A 20323-nucleotide genomic window follows, 5' to 3' on the forward strand; every position below is an offset into this window, starting at 1 on the left:
CAAGCGCCACTAGCCCGTAAGATTTTGGCATTGCCTCGTACTGACCTTTGACCTCTCCCAGTCTACCCGGACTCCAACCTGAAATCGCGTTTGGCTCCATCTTGTCCACGAAAGACCACGAACCCACGAACATCGAGAATGCGTCAACTTTGCGCGCATCTAGAGAACCGGATCATTCTCTGAAAGCGACGCTCGTTCCTGGCTCTGGATCAAACAAGTCGGCGCATTTGCCCTGCTTGCTTGCGGAATGAACAATGGCGTCTCGGCAGAGGGTGTTGCCCACACCGAGGTTACAGAGACGAGCCATAACAGTAGCTTGGCAGCCCTGGCTCTTACCGGCAAAGAAAAAGACTCGCATCCCACAATGAACACGCGCCAGGAAGATGGATCGGAAAAAGGTCAACCTGTTGTGGACGTGCTCAAGGCTGTTGGTCTTGTGGACTTCCTAGCCCTGGATCCAAGGCCTACCTTTATTCTCGACTTGGACATTACCGACAAACCTGGATGCCTTCTTCAGCCTGTTTATTCCAACCGTGCCCTACAAGCCACGGTGGATGGCGATCTCATGTCCTTGGTGTCTGGAAAAGAGAATATGGAATCGCCAGGTGCATACTCTGTCAGACCGTACTCCAAATTCCGCAAGTGGATGTTCAACAAGAAGAAGGACCCAAAAGCGGAGACATTCGCGTACAGTGGGCTGCGGTGGACAAAAGTCATCATACAGGGTCGATGGAGCGTGATCAGCGCATTGGAACTGGACCGTCGCCCAACGATTCCGGACATTGTAACAACTGAAGTCTCTCCATCCGTAAGCAGGGCAACAACACCTGGATCGAGGACTCCGAAGGAAGCCACCCATTTGAGAAGACCCAGCAATGTGCGAACACGCAGCCACGACGATATTCATATTCTGCAACAGAGTTCGGGCTGGGCACATGTGCATGAGGACGCCATTTCTCGCCTATCGCGGCTATCTCACATACAGTCCGCAGGTCGAGACGGTATTGCCGATTTTGTCAACGGATTCGATTGGACTGTGGACCCTCCATCAGGCAAAATGACCGAGTGGATGAACTTTGCGCGCTCCATTGATTGGAGCATGACCCCTCTCGGCCCAAGGCATTCCTGGTCGCCTCAACTTCGACTGATGGCCAATCTCATCTTGCGGGACACCAGACCAGCTGTGTTATTCTGGGGCCCAGAGGTCGTGATGATCTACAACGAACCGTACATCGAGCTTATCGGGGACCTTCATCCGTTCTCCATGGGACAGAGTGCGGCTGTGGCATTGAAGGATTACTGGGACCATTTTACCCCATTTACAGCCCGGAACATTCTCGTTGGTGAGACTGTCCAGGAACACAACCTTCCAATCTTTCTAATGAGAAATGGCGTCCTGGAAGAAACTTATTATTCCTTTTCGATGATACCGATTATAGGGGACCATGGGACTGTGGCTGGCCACTATGAGCCAGTGACAGAGACAACAAAACACGTAGTCTCCCAGAGAAGACTGGAAACACTCTTACTGCTCAGCGAAGAGACCTCGCGCGCTAGGACCCTGGATTCTTTTTGGCATCTCGTTCTCGGCGCTCTTTCGCATAACGACAAGGACGTTCCATTCGCTTTGCTGTACGCGATGGAGGACGAGGACTCCAGCGACACCATGTCCATGTCAACAACTTCTTCGACGATGCCCAAACAGTGTGTACTCAAAGGCTCCTTGGGCGTACCTGACGGACATCCTGCTGCACCACACCGGCTAGACTTTCTCGCGGGCATGGATGGTTTCGTGCCCTTCTTTCGCGAAGCCATGAATTCGAGGGGGCCCACAGTGTTGGACTTGGGCGATGGAACCTTACCAAAGGGCATGCTCGATGGTATCCACTGGCGAGGCTTCGGACATCCTTGCCAATACGGCGTCATTTGCCCGATCACCCCTACTACTACGAAGAACGTATTGGGATTCCTTGTGGTCGGCATCAACCCTCGGCGTCCGTACGATGAAGATTATCAGAAGTTCATGAGCGTCACTAGCCGCCTACTGGCCACTTGTGGGGCATCTGTGGTGCTTCACGAGGAGGACATCCGCCAGCGAGAAAAGATGATTACTCAAGCTGAGCTGATGAAGGCGAATCTTACCGAGCAGCTCATTGTCTCTCAAAAGGAAGCCGAACGGAACGAGAAGAAATTTCAACGCTTTGCAGAGAGAGCTGATGTGGGAATTTTCATTGTCGGCTCAGACGGCCGCTTCACGTACAGGAACAAGGCCTGGTTCAACGTTGCGCAGTTGTCCGAAGATCTCATCGATTTTCGTGAGACCTGGCGAGAGCTCTGCCTCCCGGAAGACCAAGGCCGATGTGAAAAGCACTTTGCAAAGCTCATGACGGAGAAAGTCCAGGTGGTGATGGAGTTGCGACTGAAGAGGAGCTGGAAGCCTCCTCATGACACTCCAGACTTGGACAAAGATCATTGGAATCACAGCATGTGGATTTTGATATCCGCTTTCCCGGAGCTCAGCGACAGCGGCGAGGTCCAGGAGATTGTCGGTGCAGTCACGGATATTAGGTACGTAGGCCTCATTTCCTTGGGTATCGGTGCTAATCTTGAACATCCAGCCGTCTCAAATGGGGAGAAGGCCTTCAGAAACAGCGGACAGACGATGCTTTGAGATCCAAGAGGCAGCTCGAAAGTTTCATTGATACGACATCGCATGAGATGCGCAACCCACTGAGTGTAAGCCCGGAACCCAACATGGCTCATCGTAGCACTTCGCCTCTGTGGCTAACAGCACCAGGCAATCATTCAATGCGCGGATAGCATCATCGAATCCCATCGCCACAAGATTAATTCGAATCAAGAGCTAGCTCCTCCATTCCTCCAGCTTCTCAGGGATGGTGTCGAAGCTGCTCAAACGATTGCCCAATGCAGTCAGCACATGAAATGCATTGTTGATGATGTCCTCACCATGTCCAAGCTCGATTCTGGTCTCTTGGTTATGACTCCAGTCGATGCACAGCCAGACTCGATAGGCCGGCACGCTGTCAAGATGTTTGAAGCCGAGGCAAAAGCTGCAGATATTGCCTTGAGATTTCGCACCGAACCCTCCTATCGCAATATTGTTGGAGCAGATTTCGTATCTCTCGATCCAACCAGACTCCTGCAAATCCTGATCAATCTGGTCACGAATGCGATCAAGTTCACGCGACTTGAATCAACCAGAAAAATCACAGTCTCAGTCGGAGCTGCGCTCGCTCGTCCCGTCTGCTATCCCAACGAAACGGATTCCAGCCTTCATACTGCTGCCGCTGAGGAAGCACCGAGCCTTCTTGCAGACTGGGCGCAAGACCCCAGCCAAATCCTCTTCATCAAGTATTCAGTAGAAGACACAGGCCGAGGATTATCGGAGGACGAAAAGGATCTTCTCTTTGCACGATTCAGCCAGGCCAGTCCCCGCACTCACATAAGCTACGGGGGCAGTGGCCTGGGTCTCTTCATTTCCCGACGTCTCTCTGAGATGCATGGTGGTGCAATATGGTTTTCGAGCGAAAGCAAGCAAGGAAGCACGTTCTCCTTCTACATCAAGGCGAGGAGGAGCACGGACGTGCAAGATGGCCTTGAAGAAGCGACACAGCTGATTCCAGATCTAATGACGCCCTTGGCTGCCGAGAGCCCATCGTCAGAGTCCCCGCCCCGTAGGAAAGTAAGCGGGGGATCTTTCCAAGAAAACGAAAAAGCAGACGAGAGGAAGGCAAGACCGAAGCCCTTTAGGAGACCTTCTATGCAAAGAAGACTGTCGATAATTCCGCAAACCCCGGTGCACATCCTCCTGGTCGAAGACAACCTTATCAATCAGCGCGTTCTCGCAAACCAACTACGCAGCAAAGGCTGGGAAGTCTCGGTCGCCAACCATGGCGCTGAAGCGCTCGAGTTTCTTCGCCGTACAAAGTACTGCGCACACGCGCAAAACACGACGTCCTCAGCTCCAAGCCCCACCTCGGCGACCTCTTCCCCCGCAACTACCGCAAATGACACGGCAAAGTCATCGTTCGACTCTTCCAAAGCCGAGCCCCCAATAAGCCTCGACCTAATTCTCATGGATTGGGAAATGCCCGTTATGGACGGTCTGACAGCCGTACGTGAAATACGTCGCCTGCAGCGAGAAGGCACCGTCAAAGGGCATGTGCCAGTCATAGCGGTCACGGCCAACGTAAGAGGGGAGCAGATAAACACGGCAATGGAAGCCGGCATGGACGACGTTGTGAGCAAACCGTTTCGAGTGCCCGAGTTGGCGAAAAAGATGACAGAGCTGGTGTGCAAGATGGGCGGACATGGCTGAGGGGAGGGGCCCGCCGCCTCCCGGTAGAGCTTAATGCCGCAATCGCTGATCGTCTTTCAAAAGGAATTTCGAGGGCGCCTTTGACATCGCGGCAAACTCGTGGCTTCCCGATCGCCTCAGTCCACCCAGTAGCCAATCAAACGACCTCGACGCCTGTTGGCGCAGAACACCATCACAGTGCTCGTATGCATCTCCACGTGGGCCAACATATGGTTGCAATATACCGGACATTCCGGAGAAGTGTCTCTCAGATGGTTATGCAGGGAGACCGCGACTCTGCGCTTCCAGATCACCGTACATATTGATCCAACACTGTTTTTCCAACCCGTCAATGCACTTCATCACATACACCGACTTCCGCGTATACGCATCTCTACGTGTTAGCAACACTGCACCTCAATACTCTTACGCCATTTCCGGGGGTCTCACGAAAGCGGGAAATATTGGGGCGAACATAATCCACACCACTCTAGACTCGTCTAGGGCATGCCTTCATTCTAGCCTAGGGAAAAGAGTGTCCTTTGATGCCTCGAAGGCGGCAGCTGCCTTCACGCAAATAATTGCTGCGACTCGAAGCTTATGCAAGGCAACAGATACCATTGAATTCATCTCTTTCTCGCAAAAAGTCCATTTGCTTTGCAAGCAACTGATTACTTGGAAGCACTTTCGAGCTAGGTTGCCAACACCCCACTCTTGCAGTGGATTCTGCAAGTTTCTTCGCACTTGTAGTCAGTGGGACGACGATAAAACTGGCGTCAAAGCTTTTGCCACGGCAAGCCGCAACGAACAACCCAGCAAGACATGGCGGGCCGCATGATAAACGCTTTCCTGGCCGACATGGCCGAGGCTCACCCGCCGCGTTCTCACGGAGGCCGAAGCCAACACCACGCAGCCTCATTGGCAGGGTCTTTGGGGTCAAAAGGAAAAGCGCCGAAAATCGACGGGCGTGGTGGAGGGAAGGCAACGGCCACAACCCCACTGAGCATGTTCCAGAGCTTCCACCCGTCGAGCCTGTGAGACTGTCCCACCAAAGGACGGTCTGATTCGCCTGGAAATCAGAGGCGTTTGCTTATTCCGTACCGACGAACGGGGTCGTGTTTGTTTTCGGAAACGAGACTCGACTTGATGCTACCGCAGAAAAGACATGCTCAAGTCGTCGATAAAGATGTTGCAGCTTTGATGTAACGGCGGGTACCTGCATCCTGGGTTTGTCATTGGTCGCCTTTCGAATCCCACAGAAGGTGTTGTGGCAAACATCGTTAGAACGAATTGCTCGCAGGCTGGCCAGCGTGCAAAAGACGGCATCGAAAGTGACCCTCCAAAGGCCTGTGAGGTGATCACCTGGTGGATTCCCTTGTTACAGCAGATCTTTTGACTTGAACTAACCCAGAGAGGCATCCTTGCGGGAGAAGACTCCCGCATCCGACCAGGGCAATGCGACTACGCGAGCTGATCCTGGATCAAGTCTGCAGATCTGAACTTTATTTCGTCTTCTGGCGTCACTCACTGCCTGCCTGGTTGTATAAGTTTTTGTCAATCAGGACCACAGATTTTGCCAACCGCACATCTTCAACCTTTACTGAATTTCTCTCAGGATCTCCCAGCTTTCCCCTCGTCTTTGGACCTCCGCTCCACTGCAGGCGCTGCTTCTCGCCAAATCTCAAAGCAGTCACGCAGAAATGTCTCAACACGACATTGCCACGCTGGCGCAGGTGGTTACGCTGAAATCCTTGGGTCTGTTGAGCGACTCTGAAATCACCTACCGGACCGGCGTCTCCAGCGATGCAATTCATGGCATTTACGAAATTGCAACGCAGCGCGGTTTTGACCCAAGGACGACTAGAACCATCACGAAACGACATCTTGCGCCGTCAATGTCCGCACAGGCTCTACCAGTCCGTGTGCAGTTGCTGATTCTCAGCCATCTGCCTCTGACCAGCTTGATTAAGATGCACTGTGTTTCGCGGCACTGGCGCAATCTGATTGATAGCCAACTGGATTCGCGCAAAAGCCCTATTTCTTCCTCTCGTCGAGCTCTTCTTCAAATCTACCTCGAGGCGATCAATCAACCATTCTTCATTGCGTCAAGAAAACACATACTGCCGCATGTGCGGCCGTTTGATCGCCAGGCATATGTTGCCGCTCTTGCACGATCATTTGATGGCAACTTTGACGGCAGCTCGATGGCTCGGCTCCCCGAAGACTTCCTTACCTGGCTTCTGGAGTGGCCTTCGTCCGCCGTCATCGGCATGCTATGGCCAGGAATCGACAGCGACTTTGGAAGCATCCCACCCACACCGAGGACCTCTTTTACAAAACTCCACAAGCACGTCGATCGCGAGCGTCGTTCTGCCGCCGTTGCCCGCTGGTACCGAGCCGGCTATCGTAACAAGCTCCCTGATCCTTCACGACTCCTCTCGTCACCGAGGCCCTTCTTTCCAACCAGCAGCCATGTCCAGGACCTCGACCCTTGGCCCACTCCTCCCCCGACCCCGCCCATCACTAGCCCAAACTCGAGCTGTCCTTCTTCTCCAACGACAGCAACTGCTCCGCCGCTCTTTTGTCCGCTTCCGCCGACAGCGGGCGCCGCGTTCGAGCTGGAGCTCGAGCGCTTCATCCAAACAACCGAATCGTCCCCTCAGATGCGCTCCGTGCTGGTCCTGTCGCCCGCCACACTAGGCTCGCCCTCCCACTCGGTGCCGACATCTCCCCCCGAAACACCATCACCTGCCTCTCCAGTATCCACCCCACCTCCCATGGCGCCAGGCTCGACGTCCTACTTTCCGGCGCCAGGAACCTATCAACACACCCCCAACAGCAGCACCGGCAGCAGCAACAGTAGCGGCAGCACATTCGATGGCAGCGCGGCCGCTCTGAACGACGCACCCAAACCCAAGCCCGGCCGCGTCTACGCCCAGGTTTGCGGCGCCCCGCGCACCGTCGTGTTTGCCAGCTGGACCAAGTACCTGGAGGCGAAGCTGCGCACGGTCGAGGCGTTCTGGGACGAGTGGGGCCGCCGCGAGGAGGCCGCCGCGCTGTATGCGGATCCGCATCCAAGGGGCCATCGCGACACGCCGCCGCCAGCTGCTCGTGGAAAAGCGGCCGACGGTGATGACGGCGTCGCGGTTGGCGAGGGGGCGGGCGTGTGGGTCGAAGGGCAAGCGGGCGACGAGCCGTCGAGCGAGAAGTCCGCATCTTCTGCTGCTCCGTCGCCGGATGCCTCGCCCCAGAGAGCCGACTGGATCGGCCGCGAGGTCAGTGGCATGCAGGCGTTTGGCGTCGCCGGCGGCGCCCAACGACCTGGCGTGAACGAGAAGCGCGTCGCGTGGGGAGCAGAGACGCGGCTCGAATACGAGCGAGGGGAGAAAGAGGTGCAGAAGCGATGGCGCAGGAGCTGGCGCTGGCGGTTGGGGTGGGAAGTGGGCAAGTGGAGGGCCAAGCGGTTGGTTTTGGGTGTGGCTCAGGGGTAGATGCACCCCGAACTCTCCTTTCCCATTGGCCATCGTCAGTCTTTTCCCCCTGTTTCCGTTCTTCTTCCGTTTCCTGTTCTCTTGGGTCGTCTTTTGGAGCGGAGTCTTGTCTTGAAGTCTGTGAGCGTATCATTGAGCAACGAGCGACGTAGGCGTTGGTGTTCAACGAATTTCCTTTGCATCTCTTTTCATACGAGTTCGACGCGTAGATGGATTATCTCATAAATATAACAACACACTATGATACCAAAAGCATTCTGGAATCGTCTTCTGCAAAACGACGGCTCGGCGGCTCGCTTGGCCCTGCGTCGGAAGAGAGTAAATCATAGAGATCAACACAAATAGAAACCCCATGAGAACAGTGTCTATGCTGAGGAAGGAGGAGTGGACTTGATGCCTGGCCAGTAAGTGAACGGCTGGATGTAATCGGATCACTAGACGCGTAGGCCCTGGATGCATTCATACACGGAGGCTACTACGCGCATTCATTCGACGAGCATAAAATCACATGTGCCACTCAATGACTGAAATTTTTCCATTTTTTACGTCTTGACGGCTTCTGTTCTCGTCGTGCAGCATGGAGGAAGAAAAAGAAGACAAAAGTACAGTGAAAAGAAGGAGAAGAAAAAAGACCAGCGTCTGATGATGGGATCCTTCATGCAAGTGCAGAATAACAAGCAAAGACCAATGACGACAACAAAAACGCCAAGACCCAAAGCGCGCGTCTGCGTCGCTGCTCCTCGGGTTCTGTGATCAACAATAAGCAGCACATCAATTGACCGTACATGGGGTTCGTCCGTCGCAAATGTCACCTGCCGAAAAAGAGCTCTAACAAGGCGCCTACGCCCATCCCCCCGGCCGTCTCTTTTGAAGAAGATATATTGCAACGCCAAGCCGGCGCTCATGCCTTGAGGCCGTCGCGCACGCTCTGGCTGCTGGCGCTCATGGGAATGTTGGTGGTGGGCAGGGCGTCGGGCTTTTCCGTCTTTTGGCGGACCTTGGCGACGGCGTAGACGATGCCGCTGACGAAGCCGACAAAGATGGCGCTGACGGAGCCAAAGGTGACGGGGGCATCGAAGAAGACGAGGCCAGACACGGCAATGGGCAGCTTATTGAGCGCGCCGACCATCGAATACGTCGTCGACGACGTCACGCGCACGCACCAGGCCGACGTGTACGAGATGAAGATTGTAGAGAGACCGGAAAAGATCATGGAGAGGATAATGGTGGTGCGGTTCTCGATGGGGAAGTTCTTGGACAGGTTGAGCGACGACCAGTCCTCGACCAGGATCGAGGCGACGAGGAGGATGGGGATAGACAAGAGGTTGTTGTAAAACATGGCTGGGAGAGAGTTAGCGCGGCGCTTACGGGGGGCCGTGGCACCAGAGGGCAGCTTACTGTCAAAGTCCTTGAAGTTGGTGAGCTTTATGCGCACGCGCATGCCGAGGACGTAGGTCGCACTGCAGAAGCAGTTGAGCAACATCCACATGTAGCCCGAGTTGAGGGTCGAGATCTTGTCCGAGGCCTCGGAGCTACCGCTGCCGCCGTGGTTGGTGAGCGCATGCTGAATGTCGGCCCAGGCGGCAATGACGGAGCTCAGCACCATGAGACCAAAGGAAAGCAGGGCCGTGGGGGTCACGGTGCCGCCGAACCATAGCACCTCGCCGTATGCAATCAGGATGATTGTCAGGTTCTTGAAGATGGTGTAGACGGGGATGGAGAGGAATTTGAGGGCCTTGGTCGAGGTGTAGATCATGCCAATGAGAAGAATGGTGATGGGAAGCCCTGGGCGCAGTCAGCAATGATTTTGTCAGGGTGTTGGAAGCTTTGGGTACATTTTCTGGCCTCGGTGGCTTTGAAGTCGCGAAAGGAGATGACATTGGCCGTCTTGAGCGACTGGATGGCGACGATGCAAACGACGGACTGCGCGAGGGGTGAGCGAGCAGGCTTGAAGGGCCAGCGGTGAATGGACGGACCTGGACGCAGAGCAGGAAGAAGTTGAGGTTGAAGCCAGTTCCCGACAAGACATATTTGTTGGTGACGGTCATCAAAATGGAGGAGCCGCAGTAGGAGAGGACGGGCAGGACGGGATTGCCCGACAGCGACGAGGACGAGGGCGGCATGGTGGACGAGGGCGAGTGGATGAGCTTGGCGTGTGGAGAGTCGTCGTCTTCGTCGTCTTGGAGGTGGACTCTCTTGCTGTCGTCGGCCATTCGAAGCGAAGGTAAGGTCAGTCAGGGCCAGGCAGTGGCAGCGGCAGGGCGCGTCGATCGGGCGGAACGGAATGCGAGTAAGGGGGAGCCCGGACACTGGACCTGGACTGCTGACGCCGGGAGGTGGTGCAATGCACAATGCAATTCAAAGCGCAATGCTGCGAGTCGGCGACAGAGAATGAGGTGTTGAGAGAACAGGATAGAGTTGGTGTGGGCTGTCAACGTAGTCGTCGAGTGGCGCAGCGGGCAAGCAGGAGGCTGACTAGCAGGTACCCGCCAACTGCAACTCAGGTACGACGACTGCGAATGTGTTGCATTGACGCTGTCGACACCTTTCCACATCCTTCGCGTCCGGTCGGATCCTGTCCAAGACCCTCATTATTGCCCTGGGTGACCCTTTGCGCCGATCATCTCGAATGAAGGCCCCTCCCGCCGCGTCCCTGGCATCATCATCCCTCCCATCCTCCGCCATCGCCATCGCCATCGCCATCGCCATCCCACCACCCCCAGCCAAAAAATGTCCATGTCCGCCCTCGACTCCAAGGTTGCCGCCCTCGTCGACAGGCCGCACGATGACGACGACGAAGACGCTCTGATTGCCGAGCTCGAGGAGGACGAAGGCGGCCTCGACGCCTTTCGCGAGCAACGCCTCCAGCAGCTGCACGCAGAATTCACCCGCGCAAAGCAGATGCGCAACTCGGAGCATGGCGTCTGCACCGAGATCAAGGACGAGAAGGCTCTGATGGAGATTACCACGTCGACCAAGCTCTGCGTCGTCCATTTCTTCCACTCCGACTTTGGCCGCTGCCGCATCATGGACAACCACCTCGAGGTACGCGATCCCACATCATCAAACGCCAAACCCCACCCCCTTCTAATCCTCTTGTTTCCTCCAGGCCCTCGCTCCCAAGCACTTCGATACACGTTTCCTGCGCATCAATGTCGACAACGCCCCCTTTCTCGTCACAAAGCTCAAAGTCCAAGTCCTCCCGTGCGTCCTCGCCTTTGTAGACGGCCAAGGCGTCGACCGCATCGTTGGCTTCGAAGGCCTCGGCTACGGCACCGACAAGTTCACCACCGCCGACCTGGAGGCGCGCCTGCTGCAGAGCGGCGCCCTCGTGCGAGCAAAGGTTGCGGATGGCGAGACCGCCGGCCCCGTCAAGGACAAGCAGGAGGAGGAAGACGACGACGACGATTGGGATTGAGCCAGCAGACGTCGGCGGCGACGAGGAAGATTGGGCCGGCTGCCTCGCGCGCTCTGCGAGTGGGACCGTGGGACTCCCCCCACTCGTCCACCCACACACGTACTGGATGGCTCCACGAATGCGGGCTGCCGCCACGGCTCGCCCCACTGAGCCAGTCGAGCTCTCGACTCTCTGGGACTGCGTTGCCCTGCGTCGCCGTGGCGGGTTGCACGCGCCGTCGTCTTCGTCTCCCCCATCCGCATCCGTGGGTGGGTTTCTGCGTGCAGTGCCAAAAGGAGCCGGCGGGGTGTCTGGCTTACTGGCTGTCGAGTGGTCGCGGCCTATCTATCCGTCTTCTTGCCTCGTACCTGGTTGGACAAGACCAGACGGGACGGGACAGCATGGCGGGGGTCTCGTCGGTCTCGGTCCTCGAGCGAGCGAGCCAGCCAGCCAGCAAAGTACATACTGCAGCCGGACGGAGCAGCGGAAATGCCAGCTATCCGGGTGAGACATGCAGCAGAGAGCTTTCTGCAGCGAGCGACTCGGTTGGTGGGTGCGTGTGGGCTGCTTGCTTGCGTGGGTGGGTGGACGCCGGAACAAAACAAAAAGCAAACACATATCTCATCATACATCACATAGTTGGCGTCTCCCTCCCGACAGTCGGGTTGGGTTGAGACAAAAAGAAGCAATCATACATACATTCATACGTGCACATGTGCATATTCCACCTGCTTGTCTGCCTGAATTCTGCTCCATCTGAAGCCAATTACCGACACTGCCTGTGTCCCCCGTGGCCTGGTAGATTCTAGATGTCTTCGAGAAGCCTCGCGTAGCCTGCCTGCCCCTCTGCAACTTTCGGGGTGACGTTCACCTCACAGAAGGATGGTCCGGATCAAAATGGCTAGGCGCGTACATAGCTATTTCTCGATTTCTCAATCAATCAATCAATCTAGTAAAGTGAACAATCTTCCTCCAATTCAAGGCCACCATTCGCCCGTCCATCGCACTCGCTCAGTTCAAGGGCGTCGCCGCCGCAAAGCAATCTAGGTAATTTTTGCCGTGAAAAAAAAAATTTAGAAAAAAAAAGGTGGAAAACGGAATAGACGTGTAGATGTGTGGACCACAAGCGGCAGCATAACGCGGTTTGTCTGTCTGGCTGCCTAGGCGCGCCGTAGAGGCTAGGAAATATGATTTGATGGAGGGAGGGAAAGTGAGGAAACAGAGGAGGATGGGAGCGAGAAGGATTGGTATTAGATGGTTTGTAGAAGCAGACAATGACCCGACGACGGAATGAAAGAGAGGCGAAGGCGAATTGGGTCGGACGAAATTGTCGTCACTCGTCGATAGCGGTCGCTTTGTTGGCGACGAGTGGATGGATGGATGGCGGCGACGTCGTACCATGCCGCATCGTCGTGGTTCTCATGCTCAACACACGAGGAGCTCGCCATCACAGGCCGAGCAGGTCGGTATGTTGGGAGGACGTCGTAGGTAGACAAGCAGGCGGTCCCGCCGCCGCAGCTACCCGTCCGTTCATCCGTCTCCTGGCAAACGAACAGCCGTAAGCAAACTGTTCCTCTCCACTTGCACAGCAGCAGCCCTCACCTTCTGGCGTCATCTCAAAACCGCCACAGGCTGCGATGGCTGCGGAGCGTCCTACGCGGCGGCTGCTGCTGCTCATGTGCACAGTGATTGCGGTGCTTTTCCTCCGTCTGGCCAATGCGGGCAGCTCTGTTGCCGTTGCTGCTGCCGCTGCTACCACCAGTGCCAAAGGTCTGCGAAATCTGGCGGCGCAGCAGATCCAACGCACCGTACGGCAGCGGCTCCGCGCTGTATGAGACGTGCTCTCGCTTGAAAGCAGCCTGGGAATTGTAGCGGACGTCGGGTTCGATGTCGTCGTTGCTGACGAGGACGTCCTTTTCCTTCTCGATTGGAGAGTAGTGGGCCGCACCAGCAGCGCGCTCCTCCTCCCGCACCATCATGACCACCCGCTCGTTCCTCGCAGCCGCCGCTTTGCACAACGCCGCCTCGCTCTTCCGCGACCGTAGTCTCGCGGCGGCGTTGCCTGCGCCCCCGATCCCCACGTGCCATGGCCCGCCATTGCCACGATTGACCCTGAGCGCTACGGCTCTTGCGCGTGCCACCTCTTCTGCTGCATCGACGGCGCTGCGCTCCGTGTACGCATGAATGTTGCCAGCACCGCCGATGCCTGACGTGTAGTGCGTCTTTTGCTGCTGTGGGCGGCCAGAGGGCAAGAGGGGCGCGATGGTAGACTGGTATGAAGAGCGAGGACCCGCGGCGGATGATGGTGACGAGCCGGCGGTCGAGGGGCACGAGTGGTGCGATGGGGTTGGCGAGAGAGACTGGGGTGAATACGGCGGCAGAGACGAGGCTTTGTGGATGTTTCCCGCGCCGCCAATGCCAAGTCGGACGTAGGTTGGCTTTGTGGGTGTTGGTGGAAGCAGCGAAGAGCGGCAGCTGCTCGACGAGCTACTCGAAGGACGCATCATGATGGAAGTTACGGTGGGTTTAGGTGTCAGCTGACAGGAAGCTGGAGGAGTCGGGATAGTCGAGGACGTTTTAAAGTCTGACTTGATCAATCTGTTCCTGGTTGCCGGCTAGCTGGCTCGCAGCGAAAGATATAAAGATGTGAAAAATGGGAACGTTTTTGAAGACAACGTGTGGACAGGAGAAGCAGAGACAGATGGTTCCAAGTCTAGAGGTGACTGGTGCTCCAAAACGCGAGCATGAAGGAAGGAGAGACATCTCTTTAATATCTCATTCCAGCCAGGCCATTTCCTGGGAAAAAACCACACGCGTCCCAGCACCACGGTAGCACCGCCCTCGCCAGCAAGATCTTGCATCAAGTGGACAACGGGATCATTCGAGCAAGCAGCCATTCGACCCCGGATCCCAGATTTTGCGCCCTCGTCGAAAGACTGGACGACTTGATCTTGCACACGGATCACCAGCACGTCTGTCCTGGCACTTTGTGGGCGAGACACGCAGCGCGCCACCCCGGCCGGATGTGCTGGCTTGAGATGAGACGGCAGCAGGCGTCGGCCCGGGGACCTGAGTACCAAGCGAGGACGGCGGGAGAGGCGTAAGGCGAACAGGTGTAGGAGCACAAAAGTACCGTGTGGTGCATGTCAAGGGATGCAAAGGAGAGCGGATTGGGGGAGAGGGTCCCACGTCGCACAAGGCGCCAGGTCACCGTGGCTCCGGCCATCGAGTTTGCAGCCAGACTTGCTTGAGCTCGGAATCCACAGAGCCTGAATGGAACGGGTAGACGGATAGCTGCGCGTCGGAGTCTGTGGGGGAAACCTGCTGAGCGCTTCGTCAATGTGGGCTCTTGTTGCTGGAGAGCTCTGCGAGACTATCAACTCAGGAGTGCAGCAGACAGCTGTCACTGCCAACGTCAAGCACTGACAGCTGACCGCTGCAACTTCACCGTTTTTCATCTGGAATAGGGCTGACCGCGGCTCTGCCAACCTCCTGGCTTCGCGGCTTCACATGAATTATCCAAGGCGAACAAGACTGTCCCTGAATGGCTCGTTAGCAGCTTGTGACATCAAACGGTGTTTCCGCAGAGCAATGCAGGTGGAAAAGTTGTTACGGGCGGCGGCTAATGCAAGCTGCAGGGAGGTCAAAGCCTTGCATCGGCTCCTGCGAGATTCGTATCCGGCCCCTTGGAAATAACTGATCGCGCGACCAGGGCAGTGATGAAGTTGCGTTCATCGGGTGAGGTAGAAAGCGGTAAGGAGAGACGCGAGGCGTAAGTAGGTATCCTTCTTTTTGACCGTGGTTGATTCCACACTGGCCATTCATTTGCGGGCCCGGATGCTTGCTTTTTTTCTTCTCAACGCCGCTTGGGATACATCATCTGAACCAGCGCTTGGGAGCGTTCAGGCGACGACGCGTCGGTTTCGACCGGAAAAGTGCAACCCAATAAGAGGCGTTTCTCGCTCACTCTGAATTCGATCGACTTTGAGATTGATGCTGTGTTACTCGATATTTCCTGGTCAAGTGCTGAGACGTGCGTGTGGCTTCCGTGTCGATGGTTTTGCTTTGCTGTGCCGCTGTTCTCGCCGTCTCAGCATGCAGCACCACGGGCGTGAGTCAAAAGTCCACAGATTCGAGATCCATGACAACCGTGATCGACGGACAGCGGGTCGAATGAGCCGCAGCAAGACCTCGATGATTTTTCTCCAGACGTATGAATCTTTCAGTAGTCCTTGCCGCAGCATTCAGGCGACCAACTTCAGGATTGCAGTGTTACAGCAACGGTGCTGCAAAGATGGACCGGGGGCAAAATCTTCTCAACTAGACTCGACGTCAATCTTGCAGGCCGTCCCTTTGGCTTCTCAGTAGGTGCATTGGTTGAGAACGACGACTACGAATGGTCAGGTTGGCCAATCCACTGACAGCGCCATGTTCAGTGGCTTGTGAGTCGTGCCTAATCCAGCAGCTAAAGGCAATGGCGTCGACGGATTGAGGAGTTAGTCCAGCTGTAGCAGCGTGGCTTGGTCGGATGGAGGTGGTGGCTTTGTTCAACGATTCACAGACCTCAGTTCAGCTCTTGTCGTGCAAAGGTTGCGATGGTGATGCAAGGCGTCGCACTCTGTAGCGGAGAGCCAAGGTGGAGAAGTGCCTGACTCGGATTCTGTCGCGCAGCCTGGATTTAACGAGTCAAGTTAGCTTCAACGCCTTTCCGGTTTGATTCACATCTCCTCCCTCTATACTCTCTTCCTTCGGCGCATCAACAACCGATTGACGCTTGAACTGTCTGCCGGCCTTATGCTCTCGAGTCTCCAGTGACTTGGCGTCGGGCCATCTAGCGCTTGGCTGGCTCTGTCTGCTCCTGGTTCACCACCGCCGCCACCAGAACTAACTTCTCCTTCCAGCCGACCCTGGCATTTTCCACTGACCCGGCCGTCACGTTTTGTCCTCGGACAACCTCAAGCCTTGGCCAGGCCCTGTATCCTATCATCTGAGCCGGCTGCGCCGCGCATCAGGGTCTGCGCTGTTCCAAACACAGGCTCCCCGCATCGAGACCCAAGCCAGCTGTGGGGAATGCATCAATGCATCCCCGCACTCCTCCAGATGGATGCCCTTGGCTTGCTTGCACGCGTGACAACTGGCTACCCTTCGGACTCTGTTCAATTCCTTTGCGCTCGGATACGTGTAGCTTCTTCTCCGAAAAGGCATTCAAGGCGCTCCTCATCTACCATTTCTTCCGCTTCTTCCAACTCTGTCGCATTTCGAATCATCTGACGGTCGGTCGTTCGTGCATGAACCGTCTGACACTCTCGTGAGCGAGGCGCAGTTTCACGCCCTGGATATAAAGTGAGCAAGAGTCGTTTGTCCGCAGTTCTCCGCCAAAGCTCCACAATGGCACGACCAACCATGCGCGCTGCTCGCTACTACGGGAAGGAGGACATCAGAATCGAACAGATTCCCGAAGACGATACCGGTCCGGGGCAGATCAAGGTAGATCATTCGCTACCGTCTTTTTCGAGCCGACGCGAAACGATAGATTGCAGGCTTGATCGTTCTTTGGTCCGGTGGGACAAGCTGCTAACAGCACCAAGGTCGCACCCGCATATGTCGGCATCTGCGGAACTGGTGAGTCGCTGGGCGCATTGAATTTGGCTCCTATTATTCTTTGCACCGATTGAAGCGATGCAATTGAAGCTCTCAGGCTCCATGAAAATACTCTGGACTCTAGCAGCTGACGAAACGCAGACTTGCACGAGTACCTCGGCGGTCCAAACTTTGCGCCGCTAAAGCCTCATCCAGTGACCAAAGATACGGTTCCCATCACCTTTGGGCACGAATTCTCAGGCGTAATCAAGGAGCTCGGGGAAGGGGTGACGGGCTTCGAGATTGGACAGAAGGTGATGCATCCGTCCCGCCACACTTCAACTCGAACCAACATTTCCAGGTCGTCGTCCAACCCACCATCTACTGTGATACCTGCAGTGTTTGCCGTAGCGGAATCGAGAACGCCTGTCCAAATGGCGGCTTCATAGGTCTCAGCGGCGGAGGCGGAGGCCTCAGTGATGCCGTCGTCGTTCCCTCCCGGGCTGTACTCGCATTGCCAGACAACGTGCCACTTGATATTGGCGCGCTTGTCGAGCCACTCGCCGTGGCCTGGCACGCAGTCGAAGCCGCTGGGGCTGCGCTGACTACTGATTCGACAGTCCTGGTGCTCGGGGGCGGTCCCATTGGACTGGCCGTTGTGCAGTGCCTCTCCGCGAGGAAGACGAAGAAAATCATTGTCAGTGAGGTGGCGACGCAGAGGCAGCGGTTTGCGAAGGAATTCGGGGCGCACCATGTGTTGGACCCAAAAACGTACGACTTGGTCGCTCTCTCGCGCCAATTGAGCGGTGGAGATGGGCCGGATGTTGTGTTTGACTGTGCAGGTGTTGAAGCTAGGTTAGTCTCTTCTCTTTGTTTCTTTGAGTCAACCGACCCCCTTCTTCTTGTTCATTGCGACTAGCTTGGTGGATTCGATGAGGAAAGTTTTCCTGTGCAAGATCCCTCAGCGCAAGACGTTGAAGTGTACATTTCCTGCTCGGCCGTCGTCTACACTCGCATGATCGAATCATCGCTGACGATTCCAAATCACAGCCTCAACACAGCCTGCGGAGCCGTCGCCGCGCGCGGCCTCATCATCAACGTCGCCATCTGGGAGCGGCCGGTGCCGTTCCAGCCCAACCTGCTCGTCTGGAAGGAGGCCAAGTACGGCGCGGTGCTGGGGTATCAGCGGCGCGACTTTGAAGCCGTACTTGAGCAGCTGGCGTCGGGCAACATCAAGCCCGCCGCCATGATCACCGGCCGCATCGCCATGGAAGACCTCGTCGAGCGCGGCTTCCGCCCGCTCATTGACAACAAGGAGAAGGAAGTCAAGATTTTGGTCGACGTGGCTCGGAAGGCGAGGGCGGAGGAAGCGGAAGGAGAAGGAGAAGGAGAAGGAGAGGTGCTGCACAAGGTTGATTCGGCGAGGGGATGAGCGGGCTCGTGGGCGTAATCGAGCTGCGGGTGAGACAGTGCGAGGCGGCGGCGTTGTGATGAGCATGAGGCTTGGTGATGATTCCCCTTTTATTTGTGCTCTTCTCGCTCTTGCACCAAGCAACGATTCAATTGCGGAAGTGTTTTCTCATTTGTCACAACCACGCTTACTGCGACCCAGTGCTCTGTCGCTTTCCGTTGGAAAACGAGACTTTTGTCGACTACATGCTTAGTGTAAGCACAAGGACATTGACCACTGAATAAATTATAGTTGATGTTGGATCTGCCTTTCGCCCACTTGCTTTCTTTGTCAGAGCTGGCCAGCGTGTGAAGATGGCGAACCACGGTTGGTGTGACCTCCAACGACCACCCTTCAACCGATTAATTCATGTCAGCGTCCGCCTTCTGTTGTTGACTTGGGCTGTAGTACAGAGGGTAAAAGATGGTGTGACGATTTCCCTCACACTCCCTTTCTGAGATTTCCTTGAAAATAGAGTCGCGCTTCGTATGTTCCACTTTTGCCCAAAACGTCCGCCGTCGACTCTGCAAAAAGTCGACACACGGGCAAGCCGAGTTTCTCTCATCCGTAAAGGCAAAGAAGGCAAAAAATAATCGATAATCCACGCTGAGCGCGGAAGCATCATGCTGGCGATGCTGGGAATCGAACCCAGGTCGGGTCGGTTTCGTGAACATCCATAGGTTAACAACCAAGCTGGGCTTGGTGTTGTGGACACTCCACAACGACACATGCTACCCCTACACCACATCACCTGTGGGCTGTAATTATCAGGAGAATCTCAAAAACGTAACCTATACATCTAACGTTTTTGGCACGTTTGAGATCACAACATGACTGCGAATTCTGCGCGAGGTCTGTTACTTACAACGAAATTCAAGGAAGACGGGCAGAATTTCTCAAGTCTGCGTGGGATACGGTGCCTTTTTTACCTCCTGTGTACGATTTCTTGGACTTTCGTGGCAGAGGTGAAGGCACTCGCGACGCGGATTTGCACGCTCCACTTCCGCGCCCACTTGACCAATCACACGCATCCCCTCTAGCAACACCACACCTGCACCTTCAAACTCCCAACTCCAAAAATCTCAGCCAGCACCCGCCCGAGCCAGTCATGGGCTCCAAACGTCATCATGCAAGCAGCGCCATGACGTCGACGCCATCGACGCCAGCACGACAGGGGAACCGTCGCACAATGCCCCGCGGACCGCGTTTCCGACGGGGGACACGGACGGACAGCGAACGGCCAGCCAGCTGGGACGCCTTGTTGCGTCGACAATAATGCCGGCGGAGGAGAAGGCGCCTGAAGGAGAGCACAAAAAAAACTTGTCATCATTATGAAGCTGGTGACTGCGCGACTGGTGTGATGACTGGGAAGTCCAGAAGAGCAGCGCATGGAGAGATGACCGCTGCAGGCGACGACGGTGGCGCTCGCTCGCTCGCTTGATGTCTCCGCCATTTCGTTTTTGTGGTGTTGGTGGTTTCCACCCACCACAGACGTCACGAACTGCCAGGAAGGAAGACCTACCGGTCCACGGTACTGCGCCTCGGTCTCTTCTCTTCACAGTACCAAGCCGCAGACCAGAGGCTGAGCAAGAATTGCGCACGTTTGTGAGGCAGACACGCTGTCTGGCTGAATGGGACGCGACAGGACAAGAAACGTTGAGAGACCAGACATGAGACAACGCCGCATGATCATGATCCGTCGTCGACCAACGGCGAGCAGCAGCAGCAGCATCATGACCACCAGCAGCCACAACAACAATGCGTCCGTCTCCAGAGGTTTCAACGGCGCGGAGAAAGAACCCTGCGCGGGGCCAGGCGCGCAATCAATGCGCGACGACGCGGCGACGCGCCGAGTGGGTATATATGGGCATTCGGCGCGCCGTCCGACGGGCTTTGACGTTTGGTGCCACTCACTACTTACTACTCGCTACTCACTCACCACACAGACACACAGAGACGCTGCTTGCTTGTTGTTGCATGAATGCTTTGCCCTTGGGTTCGTGTCGGAGGGACACACGAGATGCTGAAGCAGAGAGAGGAACGGCAAGCGGGATCTCATTGATGGATGCGTTGCGCAGCATGGATAC

General features: G+C 55.9%; 6 protein-coding genes and 1 non-coding gene across 7 annotated transcripts; 3 read left to right on the top strand and 4 right to left on the bottom strand.

Moving 5' to 3' along the window:
- Nucleotides 1-247: 247 nt before the first annotated feature.
- On the top strand, nt 248-4339 carry J3D65DRAFT_669988 (aerobic respiration control sensor protein-like protein arcB; the record flags this gene model as incomplete). The annotated part of the gene is made up of 3 exons (XM_066803251.1): nt 248-2568; nt 2619-2736; nt 2798-4339. The coding sequence occupies 3 exons, from the start codon at nt 248-250 to the stop codon at nt 4337-4339; spliced, it is 3981 nt and encodes a 1326-aa protein (XP_066653363.1).
- Nucleotides 4340-7006: 2667 nt separating this feature from the next.
- Nucleotides 7007-8059, bottom strand: J3D65DRAFT_633097 (uncharacterized protein). The gene has a single exon (XM_066801091.1). The coding sequence runs from the start codon at nt 7840-7842 to the stop codon at nt 7063-7065; it is 780 nt and encodes a 259-aa protein (XP_066653364.1). The 5' UTR covers nt 7843-8059; the 3' UTR covers nt 7007-7062.
- Nucleotides 8060-8489: 430 nt separating this feature from the next.
- J3D65DRAFT_481749 (GDP-mannose transporter) lies at nt 8490-10280 on the bottom strand. Its single transcript, XM_066796593.1, has 4 exons — nt 9786-10280; nt 9645-9732; nt 9208-9594; nt 8490-9150 (listed from the first exon to the last, which is right to left on the bottom strand). Exons 1-4 carry the CDS (start codon nt 10020-10022, stop codon nt 8711-8713), a joined length of 1152 nt encoding a protein of 383 aa, XP_066653365.1. The 5' UTR covers nt 10023-10280; the 3' UTR covers nt 8490-8710.
- Nucleotides 10281-10545: 265 nt separating this feature from the next.
- On the top strand, nt 10546-11227 carry J3D65DRAFT_557445 (thioredoxin-like protein; the record flags this gene model as incomplete). The annotated part of the gene is made up of 2 exons (XM_066797311.1): nt 10546-10854; nt 10919-11227. 2 exons carry the CDS (start codon nt 10546-10548, stop codon nt 11225-11227), a joined length of 618 nt encoding a protein of 205 aa, XP_066653366.1.
- A 1595-nt stretch (nt 11228-12822) lies between these two features.
- On the bottom strand, nt 12823-13713 carry J3D65DRAFT_605320 (uncharacterized protein; the record flags this gene model as incomplete). Its single annotated transcript, XM_066798347.1, has 1 exon — nt 12823-13713. One exon carries the CDS (start codon nt 13711-13713, stop codon nt 12823-12825), a length of 891 nt encoding a protein of 296 aa, XP_066653367.1.
- A 2896-nt stretch (nt 13714-16609) lies between these two features.
- On the top strand, nt 16610-18218 carry J3D65DRAFT_557317 (chaperonin 10-like protein; the record flags this gene model as incomplete). The annotated part of the gene is made up of 5 exons (XM_066797305.1): nt 16610-16693; nt 16795-16828; nt 16949-17100; nt 17148-17641; nt 17837-18218. 5 exons carry the CDS (start codon nt 16610-16612, stop codon nt 18216-18218), a joined length of 1146 nt encoding a protein of 381 aa, XP_066653368.1.
- A 645-nt stretch (nt 18219-18863) lies between these two features.
- Nucleotides 18864-18988, bottom strand: J3D65DRAFT_t113. Its single transcript has one exon. It is a non-coding gene; the product is annotated as a tRNA-His (tRNA).
- Between the last annotated feature and the right edge of the window lie 1335 nt (nt 18989-20323).

This window comes from Phyllosticta citribraziliensis (genome assembly GCF_038025025.1).
Source record: "Phyllosticta citribraziliensis strain CPC 17464 chromosome Unknown J3D65scaffold_9, whole genome shotgun sequence".
NCBI lineage: Eukaryota > Fungi > Ascomycota > Dothideomycetes > Botryosphaeriales > Phyllostictaceae > Phyllosticta > Phyllosticta citribraziliensis.